Source organism: Carcharodon carcharias, chromosome 16, assembly GCF_017639515.1.
Source record: "Carcharodon carcharias isolate sCarCar2 chromosome 16, sCarCar2.pri, whole genome shotgun sequence".
NCBI lineage: Eukaryota > Metazoa > Chordata > Chondrichthyes > Lamniformes > Lamnidae > Carcharodon > Carcharodon carcharias.
Window position 1 is genome coordinate 5,398,964 of NC_054482.1, and position 24,778 is coordinate 5,423,741.

A 24,778-nucleotide genomic window follows, 5' to 3' on the forward strand; every position below is an offset into this window, starting at 1 on the left:
CATGCTGTTTGATACGATCCACCAACCTTTGGGATGTACAGCCTGTGTGGCATCACACAGGCACTGAAATTCATATATCACCTGGGTTTGCAATGTTGTTCACTTGCGCTTGCTAGAGCATAAGCAGGGTTCCATCCTCTGCAGGAATATGAGTCACTTATGCTAGCTAGAAGCTACATATATTCATACACAGGGACTTGTCCTCTGCAGGCAAAAACAACATGTCCAGGCATTGCACCTTTTTTGAATTAAACCAAACTGTGACAGAGAATTGCTTCCTGGGTACATTCTACACAGCAACATCTCAACCAGAGCCGACTAGCCAATCAATCAGCACCCTTTTCCAAAGCAGCATAAATTGTGGCTCCCTTTGAAATTAAGCATTATTGCGTCTATCCTGATTGCAAGACAAAAAAATGTGACAGCATGCCTTTTTCTTGAGCAATACTCAAGTTCTGTACCACCGAGCAACAACTTGTAGAGTGTTTAACTGGCCACGGATAATTATGTACAATCATACTACACCAACCCGTCATGATTCCATTAAATTAGCAGTGAGGTGAATTCCTCGCTAAATATATTCCATAGTGATGTATGTAATATTTGGTCTCTAGGCAGTATCTACAATGTATCTACAAATGCTATCTACAAATACAAATGCTATGCTAACAAAATTGGATAAAGAGCATGAAAGAAATTACACTTGAAAGAAATAATGAACTTGGAGTCACTTGAAGTTGGAATTCAATCACTAAGGATTGTTGAATATCGTAAGCTGCATTTAGTCTGACCCTTCAAGTTCTGGCGGTAAAAATTAAAAAACTAATTTTATAGGTTTCCCAGTTATAAACATGCATTGACTTCAGTTTCTCGTGGTAGAATCTAAAAATACAAACCTGTTTATGGCAGTACGCAAACGTCCAAATGGAGGGAAAATCTGTGAACTCAGCACTGCTAATCTCAACTCACACAAGCCAATCTCTTTTTCAAAATAAAAAGGCCTAGTCCAGAATCTACGGAACCATAAATTTCAAAATTCTCCAACAGAGAGTCAAACAATGTGTCTCCCTCCCACAAGGGAAACCTGAGCACAGACCTTGAAGCATTCCAGCTCTTATCACCCATTACCCTCTGATACCAACTGTAGCTAGACGATAACTGCAGGATGACATCACACTTTGGTCTGTATGAAAAGTCATAAACATTTCACACAAAGTCAACATTCGAGATAACTGTTGTTGCTACTCCCTGTGGAGAAGAGCATATGGTAAATTTGGGGGAGGGGTGGAGATGATTAGAGAATCCTCACAAATACTTGCGAAAAGGTTTTCAGGTAAACCAAGCATGAACAAAGAGCAGAACAGGGCTGGAAGTTTGAAATAAAGACAGAAAATGCTGTCAGCACTCAGGTGGTTAGGCAACCTATGCAGGGGGTAAAAAGACTAGCTTTGGAAGTGCAAACTCGTTTCAAGACCCTTTGTCTTTCTATGTACCTGAAACATTCATTAGTCTGCACTCTGCGTTCCTGCTGCCTCACCTTTGAGCGTTTACAACCCTCTCTGTTTTTGTTTCTGTTGGCAAGTATTTTAGGTTCTGAAGCACATCTTCCCAGCATTCTTACTGGGCTCGCTCATTTGTTTTTCTTGGTCACTGCAACTGTTTTCAGCTTTCACTGAGCACAGTCGAGGGAAATGTTGGCTGAACTCCACCAGCAGTGCCACAAGAGGAGAAAATAAAGGGAGTTCATACTTAACTTACAAAATAAGAGACTTGATTACGATCAGTCGAAACAGTAAATTATACCAAAATTATTGAAACTACAGAGGTGCCTGGAAAGGAATCCTAACTGTGGAGGGATGAATACACATGACCAGCTATGTGACAGATCAAAGGTGAGGACAGGTAAGAAGAAAGAACGAACGCCTGTTAGCAAACTATTACTGAGGACTCAGCCAGGCGCAATATTTGTTTTACCATATTTCATCTCACACCAGTTATGATAAAGACCCTCCTACTGGTGAGAAGTGACTTCTTTTTTGAAAAAGGGAGGCCCTTGAAAAATAATGAGCGAGGTCATTATCTTCCTTTCAGTGGCAAGAATTGTTGCCAGCAGGATGGATGGTCGGTAAAAAGACTAGAGTGCACTTTAAATGCTTCGATGCGTTCCACTTGGTAGAGGGATTCGAGGAATACCCAACATAATGGGCAAGGGAAGGAGACAGGGATGGAGGTCACTGACAATTGGAATTGAGACATTGGGATCATGGTGGCCACATTATCAGTCACGAAGGTGGGGGGGGGGGGGGGGGGGGGGGGGGGGTGGTGTTGCAGCATCCGTGATTCACCACGAACGAATGTTGAGAACAAAAAGATTACACAGATCTGAGAAGGTGGGGAGAATTCAAAGCCCTTGTGCTGTAAAACAAAATCCCTGTAAAAAAAACAATGTGGCCCATTTGCATTGAAGTAAGTCAGTTCCAAACCTTAAAACAACTTTTTTTGGGGATTCAATTGGGGGTCTATTTAAGTTATTAATGAAAATTACTCTTCTCCCTCAATTGGATTACATTGGGACATTAAGAATCACAGTAGTTCTCTAGGTTAGTCTGAAACTTTACAAATCTCTGGAGGCAACTGTACTCTGTCTTATAGAACACATAAAAACTTACGTTTAATGAAGTATATGACAAATCTAGAAATGAACCCTTTACTGTATGCTAAAAGGCCTGTTCATTTTGGTTGCCAAGCAAATAACTGGCTTTGAATTACCCAGATACTTGGTTCCACTATGAATGCAAAGCCTTTAAACATGATAAAAATAGCCCCACTTCAGTCACAAAGCATTAGCTGCCTTTTTCTAAAAGAGTAATATTACATCTTCTCAAGCTGCTACTCAGAAGCAGGAATCAATTTACTTATTCCAACTTGAAGTAACCATTATCATGGTCATTCGCTTTCTCTCAAGTAGCCTTGGCAGTACAAGCTGCAAGTGAGTAAAGAACACAAAGGCCCTCAAGATTCTACTGCATTAGCTACAAGACAGTTAAATGAGCTCTGAAGAGTTAAGAACCTCTCATCTCCTGATAAGCAGTAATAATTAATTTATCTGAATATAGCCAAGAAGACCTTGTATAGCTTGAACTTTTGTACATACAAAAGTCAAGTCAAAGCCATCTTGCATACCATGCTCTGACATTGTCTAGTGAGAATGGAAAGGGATAAATCTTTTATGTGTATATCACTCTGAGAGAAAATGCTGGTCAGATGAGAAAAAAAAACTTCCTTTCCATTAGGTGACACAAGTACTCACAGTGCTAAGTTTACTGGAGGTAATAATGATACGTCGTTCATGCAGCATACTGGCATAAAGTTGCAACATGTTGTTCACATCCACAGCAACAAAATATTCAGTCATATTTCTCTGTAAAGCAAAAATGGAAAATTAATTATAGGCAAACTATGCAATAAAAGACAACTCTGCTTCATTTGAACATTTTGTTGTTTTAGTTACAACATCTGGAATTCTGTCTTTATATAACCAAGGGTGTTTAGATTTCATACTGTTCCATGTTTAGAAAAACACCCAATTACATTTGTTTCAAATTTATCTTTATAAATGGCTTCCAAAATGTTATTTACCAATCAATATGAAGTTGTTCACTCAACCTCCGTGTTTGTCTAAATGTGAAACAGGAAAGCATTGGAAATGTAGATGAAAACACCAGCATAAAATATTAGCTTTCCAGATGGCTGGTTATTATATATTTGAACAATTTTAGAAAATTGGATTTGGAGGAATTTGTGCATGATTTTGTGAAAAACACCAAAATCTTCACTCCTGTTGTCACCCAGAAGGCAGTGGCTGATGCCATAGTAGAGCCCCAAAGATACCAGCAGCTCTCTTGCACTTCATGGTTGACTCTAGACAGAATTTTAGTAGGTTACTTAAATCATAGATTGGTTTACAGCATATAAGTAAAATTCATGCCACCCAAGTACTATCTCCAACAAGAGAGAATCTAACCATTGCCCCTTGACGTTCAATGACATTACCATCACTGAATCCCCCACTATCAATATCCTGGGGGTTACCATTGAGCAGAAACTGAACTGGACCAGCCATATAAATACTGTGGCTACAAGGGCAGGTCAGAGGCTAGGAATCATGTGACAAGTAACTCATCGCCTGACTCCCCAAAGCCTGTCCACCATCTACAAGGCACAAGTCAGGAGTGTGATGGAATACTCTCCACTTGCCTAGGTGAGTGCAGCTCCAACAACACTCAAGAAGCTTGTCACCAACCAGGACAAAGCAACCCGCTTGATTCGCACCACATCCACAAATATTCACCCCCTCCACTACTGAAGCACAGTGATAGCAGTGTGTACCAGCTACAAGATACACTGCAGAAACTCACCAAGGCTCCTTACACAGCATCTTCCAAACCCAGGACCATTACCATCTAGAAGGACAAGAGTAGCAGATAGATGGGAACACCACCACCTGAAAGTTCCCCTCCAAGGCACTCGCCAACCTGACTTGGAAATATATTGCCATTCCTTCACTGTCGCTGGGTCAAAATCCTGGAACTCCTTTCCTAACAGCACTGTGGGTGTACCAACACCACAGGGACTGCAGGGGTTCAAGAAGGCAGCTCACTACCACCTTCTTAAGGGAAATTAGGGATGGGCAATAAATGCTGGCCCAGCCAGTGAAGCTCACACCCCATGAAGGAATTAAAAAAAAAGATCAGTCCATCTTATCTGTGCTGGCCCGTAGAAGGAGCAAGTCACCTAGTGCTACTCCCCTATCTTTTCTCCGCGAACCTTACAAAATTTCCCCTTTCAGAGAGTGATCCAATTCCTTTTAGGAAGCCTCAATTGACCCTGCCTCCATCACAGGCAGCGTATTCCAGATTCTGATCACTCACTGCATGAAGAAGATTTCCTCATGTCGCCATTGTTTCTTTTGCCAATTACCTTAAACCTGTGCCCCCGGTTCTCAATTCTCCCACTAATGGGAACAGTGTCTACCTCTGTGCAGACCCCTCATGATTTTGATTTTGAATACCTCTATTAAATCTCCTCTCAACCTTCTCATCTCCAAAGAGAGCAGAGAGCAGTCCCAACATCTATAATCTTTCCACGTAAATGAAGCTCCTCATCCTTGGAACTATTCCCATGAATCTTTTCTACACACTCTGTAATGCCTTCACATTGTTCATAAAGTGTGGTGCCCAGAACTGGACGTAATGTTCCAGCTATGGCTGAACTAGTATTTTATACAGGTTTAACATAACTTCATTGCTTTTGTACTCTCTGCCCCTACTGGTAACACCCAGGATACTGTGTGCTTTATTAACCACTCTCTCAACCTGACCTGCTACCTTCAATGATTTATACACATAGACACCGAGTACCTCTGCTCCTGCATTCCCTTCAGAATTGTACAATTTATGTTATATTGTCTCTCTGCATTCTTCCTACCAAAGTTAGTTGCTTCACACTTATTTGCATTAAATTTCATCTATCACTCATGCACCCATTCCACCAACCTATGTCTTTTGAAGTTCTACACTAACCTCCTCATGGTTCATAATGCCTCCAAGGTTCCTATCAGGCACAAATTTTGAAATTGTACCCTGTATACCATGGTCTAGGTCATTAATGCATATCAGGAAGAGCAGGGGACCTAACACTGGACCCTGGGAAACCGCCACGATAAACCTTTCACCTCTACTCTTCGTTTGCCCATATTTTAGCTGAAGTGACTTTGTCACATACACTGACCTTCCAGCATGGATTACTGTACATTGACTGGGAACCACCACTGGAGGCAAAATCTTCCAAAACACAAAATGTGATTATTTGCTTCACACAGCTATTACCCATAGATTAAAACTCATCCCCAGTTGTACCTCAAAGCTGAACTCCTAATGATATTGAACTTGACATTCCCCTGGCTTTTCACACTTCACTGGCCTCTCTCAGGTCAAAATTCAATTAGATTAAGGGCAGGATTTTCCAGCCCCGCCTACCACCAGGATCATGCAGTCCCACTGAAAGTCAATGGACTTTTAGTTGGGTCGCCGAATCTCCCCCTGTGGGTCCCGCTACAACGGGGCCAGAAAATCCCGGCCTAAATCTAATCTTAAATAGGTTTACCTAGTAACAGAATGTTAACAGAACACTTACAAAGCACATTCAACAAAAGTTGTTGGCTAACCTGTTTGTATCATGTGCCATGTTGAATTATATTTTGACTGAATATTCATCAAGGTTGATTTTATTTTTAAAACGATTCAGAAGCACACAAAAATGCTTCTCCCCATTTCTGGTAGAAATTAGACATTAAACCCTGAAAATATACAGGAAGAAATTTGGCCATCATTTGAATCAAATGCACTCAGCACAGATGTTAGAGGCTGAAGCATTATTTTTTTTTAAAGTACAAAATAGCCAACCTCCTTTCTTAAAAAAGAAATTGAGCAACCTGAAATGAAAACCATGTTCTGTTGTTCAGACTACTTACACTTTCAGGTATAGTAGGCAGTCCACTCGTATCAGGGGTTATGAAGTACGAATGCTGCATAAAGAGATAAAAGGCATTATCTAAACTGCATCCAGCCACATTAAAGCAAACAAAGAAAAAGATCTGAAAATGATTCCTAATATGCCCTATAATGAATAACTTGTCTCTCATCAATATGATAAAAAGATGAAAATTTAAAACTGGAAATGAACAAGGGAAAAAAAATACAGGTGTTAATATCAACTAAGTCTATGCTGGTGTTGTTGAAAATTTACAGGAAATATTGTGAATAACACATTTGTACAATGTATTAGATGCATATCAACATCCCAAAAAGTATTCTTCAATATCCAGGCACTTCTTTTTAACAAAAATAAGAGGTATCAAAACAAAAAGATACCATAATGCACCAAGAGTTTTTTAATATGTATGCTCACATGATACATCAGTGTCAATAACAACTATCAAGTTAACCATTTTGTTATGCAAAAATATGGATCACATACCAGACATGGGACAGGGGGTAAAAATGTTTAAAGTAATCACAAGGACTGAAACAATCAGCTTTCCGTCAATAGGATATTGGTGTCAATGAAAATTGCTGATTGTGCATGCTATGTGTTTTTACTGACTGATTATAACTAACGAGGGCACAGTATTAAACAAATTAATGCAGATATGGAGTACATGCACTAACTTGCAATATTTTATACACTAGTGACTATCTTCCTGGCCCTCAGAGTTAAGGGGAGGAAACCAAAGATTGTGTCCAGCAACCTATGTGACCTAATGGGCTAGAGCACCACCAGATGAAGCATCAAGCCATATGGATGAGAGGTTCCCAGAGTTGAGTTCCAGAGACTGTTCAGTTAGCTAATCTCTACCAGATGGGTGCTACCACTGAGCCAAAGCTGATACCAAAGTGGAAATGTATATTTAAAAAACCTTGTCTGCCATCTAAAATTTCCAATATACAATTTGTTTTTGGGCTGAAGTGGAATGGGATGCTGACCACTACAAAAGAGGCTGATACATTTGGAGAATAGCCATTTGAGAGACTTACTAGAGGACTGTCTATGCTGCAGAACCACAGCCCAACAGGAATCAACACCTTCAAAAAAAGAGAGGGACTACAGCAGGGCACCTTCACCAGTGGAATTTGAAAAACTATTTTATTGAAATTCTGCAAGATCGTAGGAGGATGGGGGGAAAAAATTGTGATCTAGACAGCATGAGAAGCCCTAGTGCTACCTGCTTCAAGCACTAAGCAGTTTGGAGTTAGGTAATTCTTAAAATGGAAAATTGAGCTTTTGGATTATGTTCGCCTGTGAGGTTCAAGGTTCAACAAGTGCTGACTGCAGATCAATGCAAGTCAAAGTTAAGCTAGATGTTTCTAAAGAAATAGTCTTTAGGCTTGTGGATTGTATATATTTATATTTTACTATTTGCAATACCTCACGCCATGGCATGCTCACATCAATAAAAGCATGGAATACCCTTCACCAAAAATATGCAAACGACACAGCAGATCTGCTCCACTAAGTGTCAGAATTACTTGCACCAAAAGTAAAACATCAGACAGCTCTAATTCTGTACAGTTTTCCTTTTCTTTCAAATCTGCCTTTGGCACTGTATATACTCTTTTCAGCTGCACATTTTGTAATAATGGATTTATAAAAGCAATGTTCCAACTAGTGTCATGACTGCTAGGTTCAGAATTAAGCTCCTAAAATCTTTAAGTTGTTAGCCTGAAATAAGTCATTGTTTCAATATTTGTGCCTATTAACGATTGAAAACAAAGTTGGTGATTCCGAAAAGCTGACAAAGGACACACTTCATGTTTAATTCAAACTCACTGACAGGCACCTCACCTCTGGCTTCAGATCTCACATTTTAGACTTTAACATATAAAATCATTACCACCATCAGTAATGCTGCTGGGGTAGAATATATTGTCATTTATCACAATCATTCAATTAATACTCACAATAATAAGGCAATAAACAGACATTCATACATCTTTATATGTAGTTTGTTTTAAGTGGAAAAGATGAAAAGTGGGAGAAGAGTTTAGTAAAACTAGCAACCACCCTATAAAATCATTTGATGCACGAGATCCTGATTATAAATCAAGCACCAATGCCCAAGTAAAGAGTAGTGCAAGTGGCAGTATTTCTTTGTTAGTCAATTCACCAATTGGAAATACTTCCTTCTAAGTATTCGACCCTTCCAATTTTGGGTAATAAGTCCATTTTTTAAAAATCACAATAACCAGATTGGCAGTGTTTCATCAAAAATTGAAGTTAATACTGAATCCTTGATTTAAAGGAAAATATTTTACATTACGATCAACCATATTCAAAGCAATTTGTTCAACAAAAGAAATGACATCTACAGGAAAATTGCCAATTGGTTGTGTTTGATCAAAGAAGGTCTTAATAAGAGGAATCCTGAGGCAAGAATACTGCTTCCTTGATCCAATATTTCCTGGTAAGCAATCACATCAGAAGGCAGGATATGTTGGCAGCTTTGCAAAAATGTTACCATTAATCAAGTCCCCATTAACTGACATGCACTGAAATTAAGTTCTACAAGGCAAGGCAAGTTACTTGATAAGAATTAACAAAAGGCATCCATCGCTGCCTAAAGATTGATGGATACTTTTATTAGACAGATATTTCAAGGATGACTCCCAAGTTTTAAACTCACCAAACCCTGTTTTGGCATATTTTTCAGTTGTCCACTTCTAAAGTATATCTGTTGGTTCTTATGTATATGGAAAAAAAATTCATCATTCTTCACATTTGATGAACTGGCAATATCAATTTTCAAGTGCATCTCTCTCTATATGTATCTGACGCATATCTGTTGCATATATTTGTGGCATTCTTAACTTGGTATTACTTCCTTGGACATAAACTACACATTCTCTTACTGTTATCTAACTGCAAATGTTATGCAGTATGGCAGTGATATAGTTTTTTTTTATTCTTTCATGGGATGTGAGTGTCATTGGTAAAGCCAGCATCTGTTGTCCATCTCTAATTGCCCTTGAGAAGTTGATGGTGAGCAGCCTTCTCAAACTGGCTGCTGTTCATCTGGTGTAAGTACACCCACAGTGGTGCTATTCATAAATGGCTATATGAACATACAAATTAAGAGCAGGAGCAGGCCATTTGGCCCCTCAAGCTTGATCTACCATTCAATAAAATCACAGCAATTTCACATTCCCTACCCCCCAGTAACCTTTGACCCCCCCCCACCTCCAAGTTAGTCAAGAATCTATCTACCTCTCCCTTAAAAATATTCAATAACCCTGCTTCCACTGCTCTCCAGGGAAGAGAGTTCCAAAGACTCACAACTCTCAGAGAAAAACTCTCTCCTCATCCCCATCTTAAATAGGAGACCTCTAATTTTTAAACTGAGATCCCTAGTTCTGGTCTCTCCCACAATGGGGAAACGTGCTTTCAGCATCCATCTTATCCAACACCCTCAGGACCTTATATGTTTCAATAACATCACCTCTCAAGCTACTAAATTCTGATGCATACAGGCCCAGCCTGTCCAACCTTTCCTCATAAGATACCGTTCACATCCCAGGAGAGACCACATAGTCTAACATTTGGCAAATCATTAAATACTTCTAAACCATCCTGTCAACTCATTTGTGTGATTTAGCTGATGCACTAATAACAATTGGAGAGTTTTCTTCGCCAGGACACTTTTCCTCTCCTTTAATTAACCCAACTCAGATTATTCTAGTTCTAAGTACAACCAGACAGCATAGGGAGTTCTGGTATGATAGCCAAGTGGTTATGGTACTGGGCTTGTAACCCCAAAATCAAGAGTTCAAATCTCACCATGGCAAATTATGAAACAATGTAATTTCATCTGGGCAGGGAAAAGATCCAGACAGCATAGGGTGGTCAAAATTTCATGCAGCCTTGAGTCTCCTCGTTAGTAGATCAATGCTGCAAAGTAGTGTATCCACTTTTACTTCCTTAAATATTTCCAATATATCTCTCGCAAGTGGTGGTCGCCTCCTGGGGTCTTTCTGTAGTTGCAAGTATGGACATTCCCAAAAATTAAAATAAACAGGCAGACAAACAATACTTGTGTGTAACCAAGTTAAATAATTGTGTTTTCAGTTGTGTTTTACAGGCTTGGAAGGCAGGAAAACTGCAGGGGAAGTGGGGAGCCCCATCAGGATGACTCCCTGATGCATTCCAATCACCAGAGAACTTTCTTAGGGGCAGGCTGCGAATTGGATTGATTTCCTGCACCATGATGGCAGGCAGCCAATTACACAGGTTCAGGCCCCAATTAGGGGTAATTTTGCCACCGGCACACTGTGCGTAGAGGCAGCCAGTTCAATGAAGGCACCAAGTGAGCTGGAGGCTCCATTTCTCATTGACGGGATTGCATGAATGAAAGACCACAGTCTTGGCCGAGTCTGATCCAGCAGAGAGTTTTTACCCTTAACCCCAATGGATCTACCAGCCTTATTTTTTCTTCAATGCAATGCATCCAGTGAGGGTGCCATTTTGAGGCGCCTTTGCATGCTCCAACCTACCTCAGTAATGCCCAACTCTCCTGACAGGGCTGCAGAGGTTCCAGGGCTGCAGGACCTCCAATTGTGCATGCAGCACCCAAAGCCCACCCACCATCCTTCATAGGGCAGCCAACTAAGAGACTGCCTCCTGGAAGATTGCTGAGCCAATCTCACTGCTAGCAAGTACAAGCTTGAGACCCCATTTGATACCGACACTGAGGTCTTGATGCCCACGGAGAAATCCATCCTTTTGATGCTGGAAGTATTTTGATGACAGCAACAATGTACCTGCAGCATCCAGGATTTGTTTTATTAAGGCCCCAGTTAAGGGCAATTTTGTGGGAGAAGCCTGGCATAATGGTATTGTCACTAGACTAGTTTTCCAGAGACCGAGGTAATGCTCTGGGGACCTGGGTTCGCATCCCACCATGGCAGATGGTGAAATTTGATTTCAATAAAAATCTGGAATTAAATGTTTGATGATGAAACCATTGCCACTTGTCATAAAGACCCATCTGATTCACTAATGCCCTTTAGGGAAAGGGATCTGCTCTCCTCACCTGGTCTGGCCTACACGTGGCTCCAGACCCACAACAACATGGTTGACTCTTAAATGTCCTCTGAACAAGGGCAATTAGGGATGGGCAATAAATGCAAGCGATGCCCAAATCCCATGAACGAATAATTTAAAAAATTACTACAAGGTAAAGTTTAGCTTAATACAATAAAAATTAAAACACATAACCCATCACCCCTACCTCCCTCCACAATTCTGCTACTTTTATGTTTTCTCTTCTACTTATAAATTAATACTTTACTAACTAATCACATATATCTTGCGTATCCTTTGCTTTCTCCAAAAAATGAACTTTACCTTGCCTTACCCCTGATCAATTTTCGAGATCAATACAAGTTCTGAAAGACCTAGTTTCCATTGGCTGAAAGCCAGCCAATCAAAAATCCAGATTTGGAAGAGCAACTCAGCTGCATGTTTAATCCAGTTTTACACATCAGTCCAGGGAGAGGGTTACTGAGCAAGGACACTTTGAAGTGAGCCCTCGGAGCAAGCCAGCGCCCAGATTAGTAAACCCATCTTGGTGTTCAAACAGTAAAAATTGTCAAACGCATGACAAGCTACCAAAATGCTTGTGGATTAGACCATCCACCCTCTCTGGTTGAATAATCAAACTGATCTAATGGTAGAGTGGAAAACTGAAAGAAATATGAAAGGTAACAATTACTTTTGTACAGCTTCCAACATGAGATTAGATACAAAGTAGCAACTCACTCCACCGATTACTGCAATGAACTTTGGAAAACAAAGGATTTCAGCAACTTACTGGACTATTCATTGGCTGGGTGAGTGAATACATTGCTGTTCATTAACTTACAGAAACACTTAGAAATTAATGGAAGCTTGTTAACCACCACATTGAAAGTTTCCTAAGCAGCGACAAGGAATAATATTGCCAAGACACTGACAAGGACGTCATTTTATTGCTGGTCACAGAGCTGCTCGTAACTGTTCAGATCCATATGTTCCAGTGTCAATAAAACATATTTTGTTTGAAACTTTCAAATTCTATTTTTGCTTCATAACATGAAGATATCAAACAGCCTGCCTAGTCAAAGCTGCATAATGAAAACAGAAGAGAGCTTTTTTAACCGTGATATATCATAAATCAGCAAAATAAATTAAGGCTTCCCTGAAAGCTCTGTTTGTAACTGCATGGCCCTATGTGGGCCTAAGCCATACAGACTACTGTTCAACCATACTACATTTATTGATCCGAGCCCAGGGTGACAACACAGATAATACAATTAGACTTGCAGGCCCTGGGCAAAAGATAGGGTTTGGGGGCTGGGGCAGAGATGGAGTGGGGGGGAGAGAAATATCAACTCGGGTTCCCACATACTGGATTAAGATCAGAAAGTCTTAATGAAAGATAATGATTTTGTTATACGCAAGAAACAGGGAATTTTCCATTATTGCTATGCTGTGACCATTGCTGGAAAATCCTAAGAATTAGGGATCGCAACGCATCACTAACCTTCGCTGCGGCCTCACAAATGAAAAATATCAGAACTCTAATCAGGTGACATCTTGGAGGACAACTGACACCATCCTGGAATCATATTTCAGGGGGAATTTGCAAAGAGGGGCAAAATTACAAGAATGGGGAATTAAACAAAGAGATTATGAAAACATAATGCAATATAAGTCATTGAAGGAGGAGGGAAATAGATTTGAGGACAGTGCAAATTTGATCACTTTAACCAAACAATGATTAGTCAAACGTGATCAAACTTGTCTTACCTTTAACAAATCTGTCTTTGGTTAACCCCATAAATGTCTAAATACCTATCAATTTTATTATAAAAATGACAAACAGATGTTCTAACAGTCACCAGATACCCAAGATTAATTCTCTTTCTCTGTAGTTCACCTCTCATCTGGCCAATAGGTGGAATTTACCCCATCTTTGAATTGTAAACCGTAGAGAACAAACTATGCGTTTGATTTTTGCAAAAAAGTGAATTTGTAGTAGGATTTTATTCAGGTTGCTCTTTCTATCTAATCTCCCAAACACAGCTCAGATCTTGTTCTTTATTTTAAAAATGAGCTCTTTTAACTGTCTAGCTCTCTACTTCCCATTTAAATCATTATCTTCCTTCCTCTTTGCTCACTTTACACCCTTTATCCATCGCTTACTCTGTGCTCAGCCATGAGTCTTTGCTATTCTTTCTGTTTCTAAAACTCCTTGGCACATCTCTCCCTCTTGCATGGTTCAATTTCTAGTAGTTTCCAAATAGTTTGTCTTTCGCTCTGTGTCCCTTTCTCTCTCTCTGCAGGCAGTTTCCCTTATCGCGCCAGTAATGCCAGGTTTCCAAAGTGCTGCTTTGATGAAGCCAGCGACAAGCCCACTGTGAAACTGCTGAGAAATGTGAAACCAGTGGCCTGGAAAATCAACAAAAAAATGGGGTTTCCCAACAGTGAAATCTGCCAGTTTTACAGTTGGCTTACAACACTGATCTGGCATCAAATTAGGGCCTTGCAGAATATGAAACCTCCACATAGCTTTTTGGTTTCCTTTCCGATTATGTGAGATGCTCGAAGCCTCTCAGATTTAGTTTTCCTTTCCCTACCTTTCTTCCCCTATGTGTATCGCATACATTCCTTTTCCTCTTGCCATTGATAAAGATCAAAGGAGACAGAATCAAAACTCCAAACTCCAAAATTCTCTGCGATGTGCATATCTCTTTCATTCTCTTCTCCACTACTTGTCTTTTTTGCCCTTTCCTCTATCTCTACCATTCGTCTTTCTATCTCAATCATATCTTAATATTTCTTATACCCCCATTTACACTTCCTTTACTCCTGTTACATTTTGGGGCTTTTGACTGTTTAGTCAAAAGGAGGAATTCCAGGGTTGAGTTTGCCACATAAATGGATGAATATGCACAAGGTTTTGGGAATTTGGAGAAAATCCAGATCAATTGGAAGCAATGCTTTCCATATACCACATCAGCTTTAGACAATGAAAGTTCAGTAGGATATTCCAGTAAACAATACGCTGAAATAGCTTCATTCATGTGCAGAGTTACCTGCCAGAGGTCTGCAGCTAGTAGGGCAGTCACAAGCTTTAATTAGTTACTTAACTTGTTAAATCCCAGACAGAGCTGAGGGTGGGTGATGGGCAACATCTTTGGCTTCCTGTCTAGTTGGAAGTCACCAAGTCTGTGGAAACTCTCACTTTAATGTTAACATTGACTATTTTTAGAGATTTTTTAGTGAGTGAGTTAAGCCCTCCAACAGGGGTAATGGGTACACTGTAAAGGAGCATGATGAAATAGGTTGAAGATAATTTTCAATTTAATTCTTCGTATATGTGAAAAAAAATCCAGCCTGTTATTTTATAATCAACTTCAGCTGACTATAGTATCCATCAGCCTGCTTTCCATGGAGAGCAAAGGCACAAGGGCGTACATATGAAGTTGTTGAATCCAGCACACATAACAAGGGGTTTTGTTTTTATTGGTCTTGCAATTGTATGATGAGATATTGGTCAGTACAGGTCAAGTCTAGATCTTAAGGCATGTGGGGCTGTTTATGGGAGAGAATCTGTGCCAATTCATGGAATTATGCAATTCCTGGTTAGGAATTTGATTTAATGACAAGAGACAAAGGATAGAGATATTGGCCAACTGCCCTATTCCCTTGGGGTCTGTGATGGGGCCTCAGCTATTCACTGAATTTAGTAACAACTTAGATGGTGCAATAGAAAGCTGTATATTCCAATGTGTTGATAACACCAACATATATAGCACATAAGCAGTGTAAATGGCAGAGATATTATTGATAGGTTAAGTGAATGGCCAAATGAAGTTCAATGTTGACAAGTTAGACTTCATTCACTTTGAATCTAAAAGGGATAGATCAGAGTACCTTCGAATTGGTGAAAAGCTAGAAACAGCCAGAAAAAGAGCCTTGGGGGTCCAAGTATATGGATCACAAAAATGTCAAGGTCAGGTCAAGAAAATAATCAAGAGGCGAATGAAATACTGAGCTTTATATCCAGTGGACTGAATCCAAAGGAGTTAGACCACATCTGGAGTAGACATATGGACTCAAAACATTAACTGTGTTCCTCTCCGCAGATGCTGTCAGGCTTGCTGAGTTTTTCCAGGTATTTTTGTTTTTGTTTCGGATTTCCAGCATCCACAGTTTTTTGCTTTTATCCTGGAGTACTCGTGTCCAGTTCTCAGCACCACATCACACCTCAAGAAGAATATGGTGGCTTTGGAAGGATTGTAGTGTAGACTTACCAGAATAACATCAAGGGTTAAATTATGAGCAGAGATTACACAAACTAGGGTTGTATTCCCTGGAATCCAGATGGTTAAGCGTGAATTGGTCAAAGTTTTCAAGATTATATGGGAAACACATAGGTAAGAAATTTCCTGTCATCGAGCGGGGGCGGGGCCTACTTGCCAATACATAATGACGTTGGGTGGAACTCCCGACATCATCCCGTGTCATTTGCATTTTCAGGTTGGCGGGGTCACAGCCGAATCAGCTGTAACTCTTTCGAGTACAAACACGTTTCCATCTGTTCCTATTCAGATGAAGTTACATTATTTCATAGTTTGCCATTGTGAGATTTGAACTCTTGATCTTGGGGTTACAAGCCCAGTACCATAACCACTTGGCTATTTAGGCCAAGCCAGAAAGTTCAGTTTGCAAAGTGTGTGAAGTGACCATCATGGGATTGCAAAACCTCAATGAGCCAGGCAGGAGTCGAACCTACAATCTGCTGATGCGCAGTCAGACGTGTTATCCATTGCGCCACTGGCCTAACAGCCCCGAATCAGCTGTAACTCTTTCGAGTACACACCCACCAATCTGTCAATGGCCTAATGAGGTCATTCAAAAATCAATTAAGCTCATTGGTGGACCTGCCCGTCCAACCTTTAAGCTGGTGGGCAGGTCGGGAGCGCTGGTGGCTGCCTGAAAAAGCATGAAACCTCACCCACGGGAATCAAAAGATTAACAGACACTTTTAATTAGCGTTATTTATGCTCATGTCCCAACTCATGTGACATTGTCACATGGGGGGACATGGATGGTGAATGAAGTTTTCACTGCAGTAACTTTTTTACTTTGGGAACCGATCTCCCTGAGGCAGCACTTAATCTTGTGCAAAGGAGCGCACTTCCAAATTTAGGAATACCTCCCCACAACCCCGTAATGGAAGCGCATAGGGCATCACGCTGGGCAGGCCTTAATTGGTCCACCCACTAAATATGGCAGCATCCCCACCCCCTCCTCTCCCCCAATTGGGGGCACTGGTCGGAGGGCTGTCCACCTGCCTGCCCACACACTTGTCCCCAACGGGGGGCAAAATCTTGTCCATAAGATAGATAGATGGGGGAGTCTAGGACTAGGGATATAATCTAAAAATTAGAGTCTTTCAACAGAGAAGTTAGGGAAGCTTACTACACAGAAAGGATGGTAATTAATGTTAGATAAATTATTAGTTTTAAATTTGAGAAGTATAGATTTTTTGTTAACCTAAGGTATTAAAGGGATATGAGTCAAAGAGCAAGATAAAGAGTTAAGTCATAGACCTCAATAAATGGCAGTGCATGCTGGAGAGACCAAATAGCCGACATCTGTTCTCACATTTCTAACTTTTGTCAAGTCGGGCGCCTGAGAAGGCTCTAAGGACACGTTACTACATTAAAAGGCATTAGATAAATGCAAGTTGTTGTGGGAGGCAACCAAGAGCATTTGAGTGTAGATCCAAATCTTGTACCTCCATGACAAAGGGTGCTAAGACCTGAAACTCCAACATTTCCCTCTCTCCACAGGTGCTGCCCGACCTGGACTGTTTCCAACATTTTATTATTTCAGGTTTCTGGCATCTTCAGCAACTTGCTCGTTCTCACCACCCATTTTCTCTCTTATCCTACTTGTTACAACCGGATGAGGAGAAATCAAATGGCTCTCCTTTATGCCCTCTCCTTGTTTAAACAGCAATTTTTCTTTGAAAAGGACATACTTACCAATTCCATGAGTACTTAACTATTTATGCATAGTGCTTATAAAAGAACAAATAGGACAGGTTTTCTCGAGTTTAACAAAAAAAAGGTTACCTTTATTGTACTTAAACTGATCAAAGTAAAACAATAAAATACACACTGTTTTATACACACACGCACGCACAGACACGCTCGCACAGACACGCACACAGTGGGGAAGGTTCAGTTGGACAAATTAGAGTCCATAAAAGTTAAAATGAATTCAGAGTCTGTAGTTTGATGACTCCTCTGGATTCAGGTTGAATAGATGGTCTTGCTGCTTTCACTCATGGTCTTTCAGTGTTGAGGCAGATTAAAACTGCAAATAGGTTATCTATCTTCTGGAGACACAGCTGTGGAGTTGAGTTCTTTCTTTAAAATCGCTGTCTGCTACACATGGAATGAGAGTGAAACAATAGCAGACAGGGCCCAAAAGCTTGCAAGATGGGTGGACCAAGAGAGAGAAAGAGAGGGGGAGGGGGGCAGTGGCGCAGGCTCTATCTCAACTTCTCAGAAAACATCTGCTTAAAACATACAAAAGGTTTGCTTGTCATGTGACCACCCTCTCCACCTGACCAGTAATTCAAACATATTTTGTGTATTCCAATGGAACTTGATTAGGTCTGGTCTGGGAATCCCTCCTCTTGGCCAGGATCCCATTATTCAAGTGATTCAGTTTGATGGTTTGCCTCCCAAAGGTGAGTATGTGGACATTGTGCTAATGGTAAAGGAAATATGGTTCATTCACATTCCTCAGAGGTAATTGTCTTTGATGGGCTTATGCAGACATGCCATCTCCATCTCAATGGAATTGGAATGTGGAAGGTACAGTAATGCAAATTAAGTACCATCTTGGCTGTGAGTTCAAATTACTTTGGTCTGTGTTTTATAAAGTGCAATTCATGTTTCCAGCTGGTGGATTAAAAGTCATTATGGTGACATAAAGCACAATTTCATGACATACTTCTTTGCACATCTATTTGTCTCTGCAACACTGGCCGTATTAATTATGTTGTATTGGGGTGAAGTGGTCTGGGGAGCTGTGATCCTTTAATACACCACAGTACAGGAGAAAGGGAAGGGTCACGAATGCAGCATAGACAGCGAACAGGAGATGCCCAGGAAAATTGATGTAGTACAGAGAAGGTGGTTGAGCAGGTTGGATCTTCAGGAGCATAAAGACTAGAGGAAAGAAGCATGGTGAGGCTCAGCAATGCAGTGAATGGAAAAGAACCAACCAGCTCAGAGACTCAAAAAGCCATTATATGACAAAAGATCTCTGCACCATTATCAATATGTGAGAGCTGCTTGTGTGATAGCTGCTGATAATTGTAACATTTTAGACCAAATGCTTTTTGTTCATGTACATTTTGCTAAGTACATCAGGCCACTAAAGATGACAATAAAATTGAGTGGGTGGTGACTGTGGAGTATGGAGCGAGAAAGGATGCACTCAAGGGTTCAGGAAGTGCAAATGCCCAGCAAGGTATACCATGCTGTTTACGGAAAGCGAAGTGGTGGCTGAGGTTCAGTTTATGGATAAGTACATCGAACCATCATGCTCCAAGTTAAATAAAACATGCAAAAGAAGCAGTTAAACTCTCCAGTTAACAGCAAGCAAACCATGACATGAAAAATATCCCAAGGCACAATTGAACATGTTGCAACAAGTAAAATTAGCAAGCCTGCTTTTCACAGTGCTTAATTCTTAGATGAACAAATCAGTGATATGAACAACCAGCAAAGAAAGATAGCAAATGATCATTAAGAAACAGTGTGTAACATTTGCCAAAATTAGTGATTGTGACCAGGGCCCTGGTTGGGATTTCCCAGTTCATTATCATTCCAGATCCTTTTTCATTGATGATGGATGCCTTGATCCTGGGATCTGCTACACTGAGAGCCTGAAGGGCTGCAGTGCTTAAGAGATGAAAGCCACATTTTTTGGGGTGGAGGAGTACTTAACATCCTGCACACCCCTCTGTGGGATACCCTGCTTGCCTGTGCTAATGTTTGAGTTGCGGAGGGGGTGGGTAGGGGGCTGTGAGCAGCACATTTGCTGACATTTTGGTGGAGAAGGGCTACAATTCTGGTTGGAGGTACTCCTGGAGGTTTGATCTCAATGTTCTGACCACCTGAGATCAGACCATGTGTGTAATCGCGTGACACCTCATCAAGACCTCATGCTCCCATCTCTCACCAAATCCCCCCCCATTCCCGAACCTCTCTCCCAAGTCCCACTCTCCCCACCATATCTCTCAGTTTTGATTGCTCCCTGAATTCCAACTCCTGGGAACACCCGCCCCTCACCCAAACGCCACTGCTTGCAAGCTCCAGAGCTCCCCTCGATTGTTTCCGATACCTGTGCTTGGGTAGCCTAGAGTCCCAAACAGTCAGTTCTGGCTCTTAGTGGCGGCAATGAGGGCGGTGTCCCCGGCTGGAGACATAAAATCACACAGCAGAGCCCTGTGCAATGGGACGTAAATTTAAGGTGAGGCAGGTCAAGTTCTTATGCAGGAGTCACAGGACTGAGAAACTAACCGTGGGATGGAGCTGTGCAAACATTCAAATGCAGAGAAAAAGAGGTCTCAATTCCACAAAAGTGATTTCTTTCATCCATTATCGCCTCGCTGTTACATGCCTGTCCTGTATTTTATGTTGTAAATTGACTTTGTTCATTGAAGTCTGCCCCTGGTTCACAACTTGCATGTGCCTTCATGTGATTTCAAGGTGCAGCTTGTATCAATGCAAGTTATTTGGGAATATCAATAAAGGCTCTTTTATTTGCAATATGCTTTGGGGACATCGGTTTGTACAGTTTTAACTTAAGCTTCACTTCTGCTCATTTAAGTGTCAAACGATTCTTCTAAAGTAATGTAGTAATTCAAAGTTACATCAACAGAAAAGCAGAGTATAAATGTAGAAAAAAAAGCAGAAAATGCTGGAAAAGCTCAGCCAGTCGGGCCACATCCATGGAATGAGAACAAAGTTAACATTTCGAGTCCTTACGACTCTTCCTCAGAGCTAAAAGTGGAAATGTGATGGATTTATACTGCTTAAGAGGGGGTGGAACAGGATAGGTCAGGGATAGGTGACAGCTAAGGAGCGATTGAGAAGGATGTCATGGACACAAGACAAAGGGCATGTTAATGGAAGTGGTAAAGAGTAAAGGAGGTACTGATAGTGGCATGAAGGTAAGATAGCAGAAGGTGTTAATAGCTGAACAAGGGTCAGTGCTTGTGAAAGCACAACATAGAAACTAGTAACAGGTGTCCCTGTTTGGGGTGCGGGGTTGCGGGGGGGGGGAATGATTTTAAAAACGGACAAATAAACAAATGATTAAAATTTTAAAATATTGAAAATAAAATAAATAAATAAATAAAAACTGGATTGAAAAGGGGATGAGGTTGGAGAGGGAGTTCATGGTCTGAAGTTGTTGAACTCAATATTCAGTCCGGAAGGCTGTAAAGCGCCTAGTCGGAAGATGAGGTGCTGTTCCTCCAGTTTGCGTTGAGCTTCACTGGAACAATGCAGCAAGCCAAGGACAGACATGTGGGCATGAGAGCAGGGTGGAGTGTTGACATGGCAAGCGACAGGGAGGTCTGGGTCATGCTTGCGGACTGAGTAAAGGTGTTTCCCAAAAGCGGTCACCCAGTCTGCATTCAGTCTCCCCAATGTAGAGGAGACCGCATTGGGAGCAGAGAATGCAGAAGACCAAATTGAAGGAAGTGCAACTGAAATGCTGCTTCATTTGAAAGGAGTGTTTGGGCCCTTGGACGGTGAGGAGGGGGGAAGTAAAGGGGCAGGTGTTGCACCTTCTGCAATTGCATTGGGAAGGGGATGAGGAATGGGGGTGATGGAGAAGCGGACTAGGGTGTCAGGGAGGGAACGGTCCTTATGGAGTGCTGACAGCGGGGGTGAGAGGACGTGTTTGGTGGTGGCATCCTGCTGGAGTTGGTGGAAATGGCAGAGGGTGATCCTTTGAATGCAGTGTCTGGTGAGGTGAAAAGTGAGGGCCATGTCAACAACCGTGGGGGGGAACCTCAGTTAGGAAAAAAGGGAGACATGTCACAAGTGCCGTTTTGGAAGTTGGCATCATCAGAACAGATGCAATGGAGGGGGAGGAGCTGAGAGAACAGGATGGAGCCCATTCAGGAAACAGGGTGTGAGGAGCTGTAGTCAAGGTACCTGTGGGAGTCGGTAGGCTTGTAATGAATATTGGTGAACAGTCTATCACCAGAAATGGAGACAGGGAGGTCAAGGAAGGGAAGGGAAGTATCGGAGATGGACCGTGTGAAGGTCAGAGAGGGGCGGAAATTGGAAACAAATATCAATACTTTTTTCCAGATCCAGACGAGAGCGGGAAGCAGCAAACAATAAAGTCATTGATGTACGGAAAAAAGAGTTGTAGAAGGGGGCCTGAATAGGACTGGGACAAGGAATTTTCCACTTACCCCAAAAAAGGACAGACATAACTGGGGCCCACGTGGGTGCCCATGGCCACACCTTTCACTTGGAGGAAGTGAGACAAGTTAAAGGAGAAATTGTTCAGTGAGAGAACAAGTTCAGCCAAACAGAGGAGAATAGTGGTGGATGGGGATTGTTCGGACCTTTGTTCAAGGAAGAAGCGGAGAGCCCTCAGACCATCCTGGTAGGGAATGGAGGTGTAGAGGGATTGGACGTCCATGGTGAAGTGGAGATGGTTAGGGCCAGGAAAGTGAAATTGTTAATATTATGTAGGGTGATGGGAATCACGAATGTAGGTGGGAAGAGACTGGACAAGGGGAGTTCAGTGGGACAGGAACAAGCTGACATGATGGGTCTACCGGGACAGTCCTGTTTGTGGATTTTTGGAAGGAGGTAGAAATGCAGGATAATCCTTTGAACGTGGAGGCTGGTGGGGTGAAAAATGAGGACAAGAGGGACCCTATCATGATTCTGGGAAGGAGGGTAAAGGGTGAGGGTCGTGGTGCAGGAGATGGGTCGGACAAGGTTGAGGGCCCCGTCAACCACAGTGAGGGGCAAACCTCGGTTGAGAAAAAAGTCAGAAGCATTGCCAGATGTGGGGTTGGGAGACTATGAGGTTGGAAGCTGTTGAGGGAAGATCTTCAGAAGAGATGAGGTCAGCGACAGTCCTGGAACTAATGGCTTGATGTTCAGTGGCGGGGTCAGGGGAGGGAGGAGGAACTGTCTAAAGGTTGGAGCTCAGCCTGTGCAAGGTCAGTACACCGGACAACAACAGCGCCAGGCTTGCCAGCAGATTTCATAACAACATTAGGGTTGGACCTGAGGGAATGGAGTGCAGCAAGTTCAGAAGGAGACAGGTTGCAGTGGGTGGGAGGAGCAAAGGCATTGAGCTGGCCGATGTCACACCGAGAGTGCTCAATGAAAAGATCAAGAGCGCTCAAGAGGCCACAGGTAGGGGTCCAGGTAGAGGGAGAATACTGGAGGTGGGTGAAAGGATGCATTGAACAGGGGGAGAACTCCTGCCCAGGAAGTGAGCACGGATATGAAGGCAGCGGAAGAAGAGGTCCGCATTGTGCCAAGCCCAAAATTCATTGAGGTGATAGTGTAAGGGGATGATGCTGAGTCCTTTGCCGAGTACAGATGTTCAACATCAGAGAGGAAGGTCAAAGGGTAAGGTGAATACATGGCAAGGGCTGGGATTAGAAGAAGGGATGGGGTCAGAGGGATGGAAAGGGTTGGAGGTTACTGGATCAGTGTTGGTATCAATGAGTTACTGGACCTGAAACATAGAGGAAAAGTTTCTCGTTAAGGCTTCGGATGAAACGAAGAATAAAATGAAACTCAGGACAAGGACAGCTTTGAGATAGGATGAGGCAGTGATGCTGGAGAGAGAGAGAGGTCAAGTGTGTACTACAGCAGCACACGGCACTGAGAGTGGACCTCAGGGTGTAGGGAGAATAGCAGTCCGAGGAACATTGTACGTCCCATCCTTGGCCTGCTGCAATGTTTCGGTGAAGCCCAACACAAACTGGAGGAACAGCACCCTCATCCTCCAATTAAGCATTTTACAGCATTCCCGACTTAACATTGAGTTCAAGAACTTCAGACCATGAACTGTCTCCTCCATCGTGATTCTTTTTTAATCCAATTTTTATTTATTTATTGTTTTATTCTTTTTATTTATTTCTTCATTTTTTAAATCCTTTTCCCCCAAAATCACTGCCCCCCCACAGGGCCATCTGTCACTTGTCTCTATGTTGTGCTTTCACAGAGCACTGATCCTTGTTCTGCTATTAACATCTTCTGCTATCTTATCTTCATGCCGTTATCAGCACCGTCTTTACTCTTTACCACTACCATTAATACTCTGTGTCTTTTGTCCATGACATCTTTTTCAATCTCTCAAGTCAACTATCCCTCACCTTCTATCTTACTCCACCTGCTCTCCACGCCCTCTTAAACAGTATAAAATTCATCACATTTCCACTTTCCTTTAGCTCTGAAGAAGTCACAGGGACTCGAAACATTAACTCTGTTTCTCTCTCCACAGATGCTGCCAGTCCTGCTGAGTTCTTCCAGCATTTTCTGTTTTTATTTCAGATTTCCAGCGTCTGCGGTATTTTACTTTTATCTTAGTGTATAAATTTGGAAGTTGTATTGTTGTTATTTAAGGTGTTAGACTGTGTATAAAACAATACATGTAGAACTGGTCACTTAACCACACAGCAGACATTTTTATCCTGGAGAAGGCTATAAAACAAGGATGATAATTCCAGATATCAGGAATCAAACATACAAGGAAGTATTAAGGAAATTCAGCATTTTTTTGGAAAATGCAAGACTATATGGTAACCTAATTGAAGATCTCAAGGTAATGAAGTATATTGGCAAAGTTAATTCATGCAAATTGACCATGATTTCAATACCACGAATTATCAAGTCCCAGATGACGATACCACCAGCTGCAGAATAGAGGATCAGATAAATTGGAATTAAACCTAGTATTTTAAAAGTTCGAAGATCATAGGGGGCAAGGAAAAATGGAGGGTGTAAGGACTGGCGATTCTTGGATTAAAAAAAAAGTGTACCACAAATAAAACAGGTGCAGGAAGGAACATCATAGCATTAATAAAACAGAAAGTTTG

At 41.6% G+C, this 24,778-nt stretch overlaps 1 protein-coding gene across 2 annotated transcripts in view; it reads right to left on the reverse strand.

Annotated features, from left to right (window-relative positions):
* The window catches only part of dennd1b (DENN/MADD domain containing 1B), a 277,534-nt gene that overhangs the window by 105,025 nt on the left and 147,731 nt on the right, over positions 1–24,778 (reverse strand). The window contains exons 8-10 of one of the 2 annotated variants that reach the window (XM_041208107.1): positions 9,242–9,298; positions 6,533–6,586; positions 3,311–3,421 (exon numbers count right to left, since the gene is read on the reverse strand). In XM_041208107.1, the coding sequence (XP_041064041.1) occupies positions 3,311–3,421; positions 6,533–6,586; positions 9,242–9,298 (222 nt within the window). The remainder of the gene's footprint in view (positions 1–3,310; positions 3,422–6,532; positions 6,587–9,241; positions 9,299–24,778) is intronic. The other variant, XM_041208108.1, reaches the window with a different exon arrangement.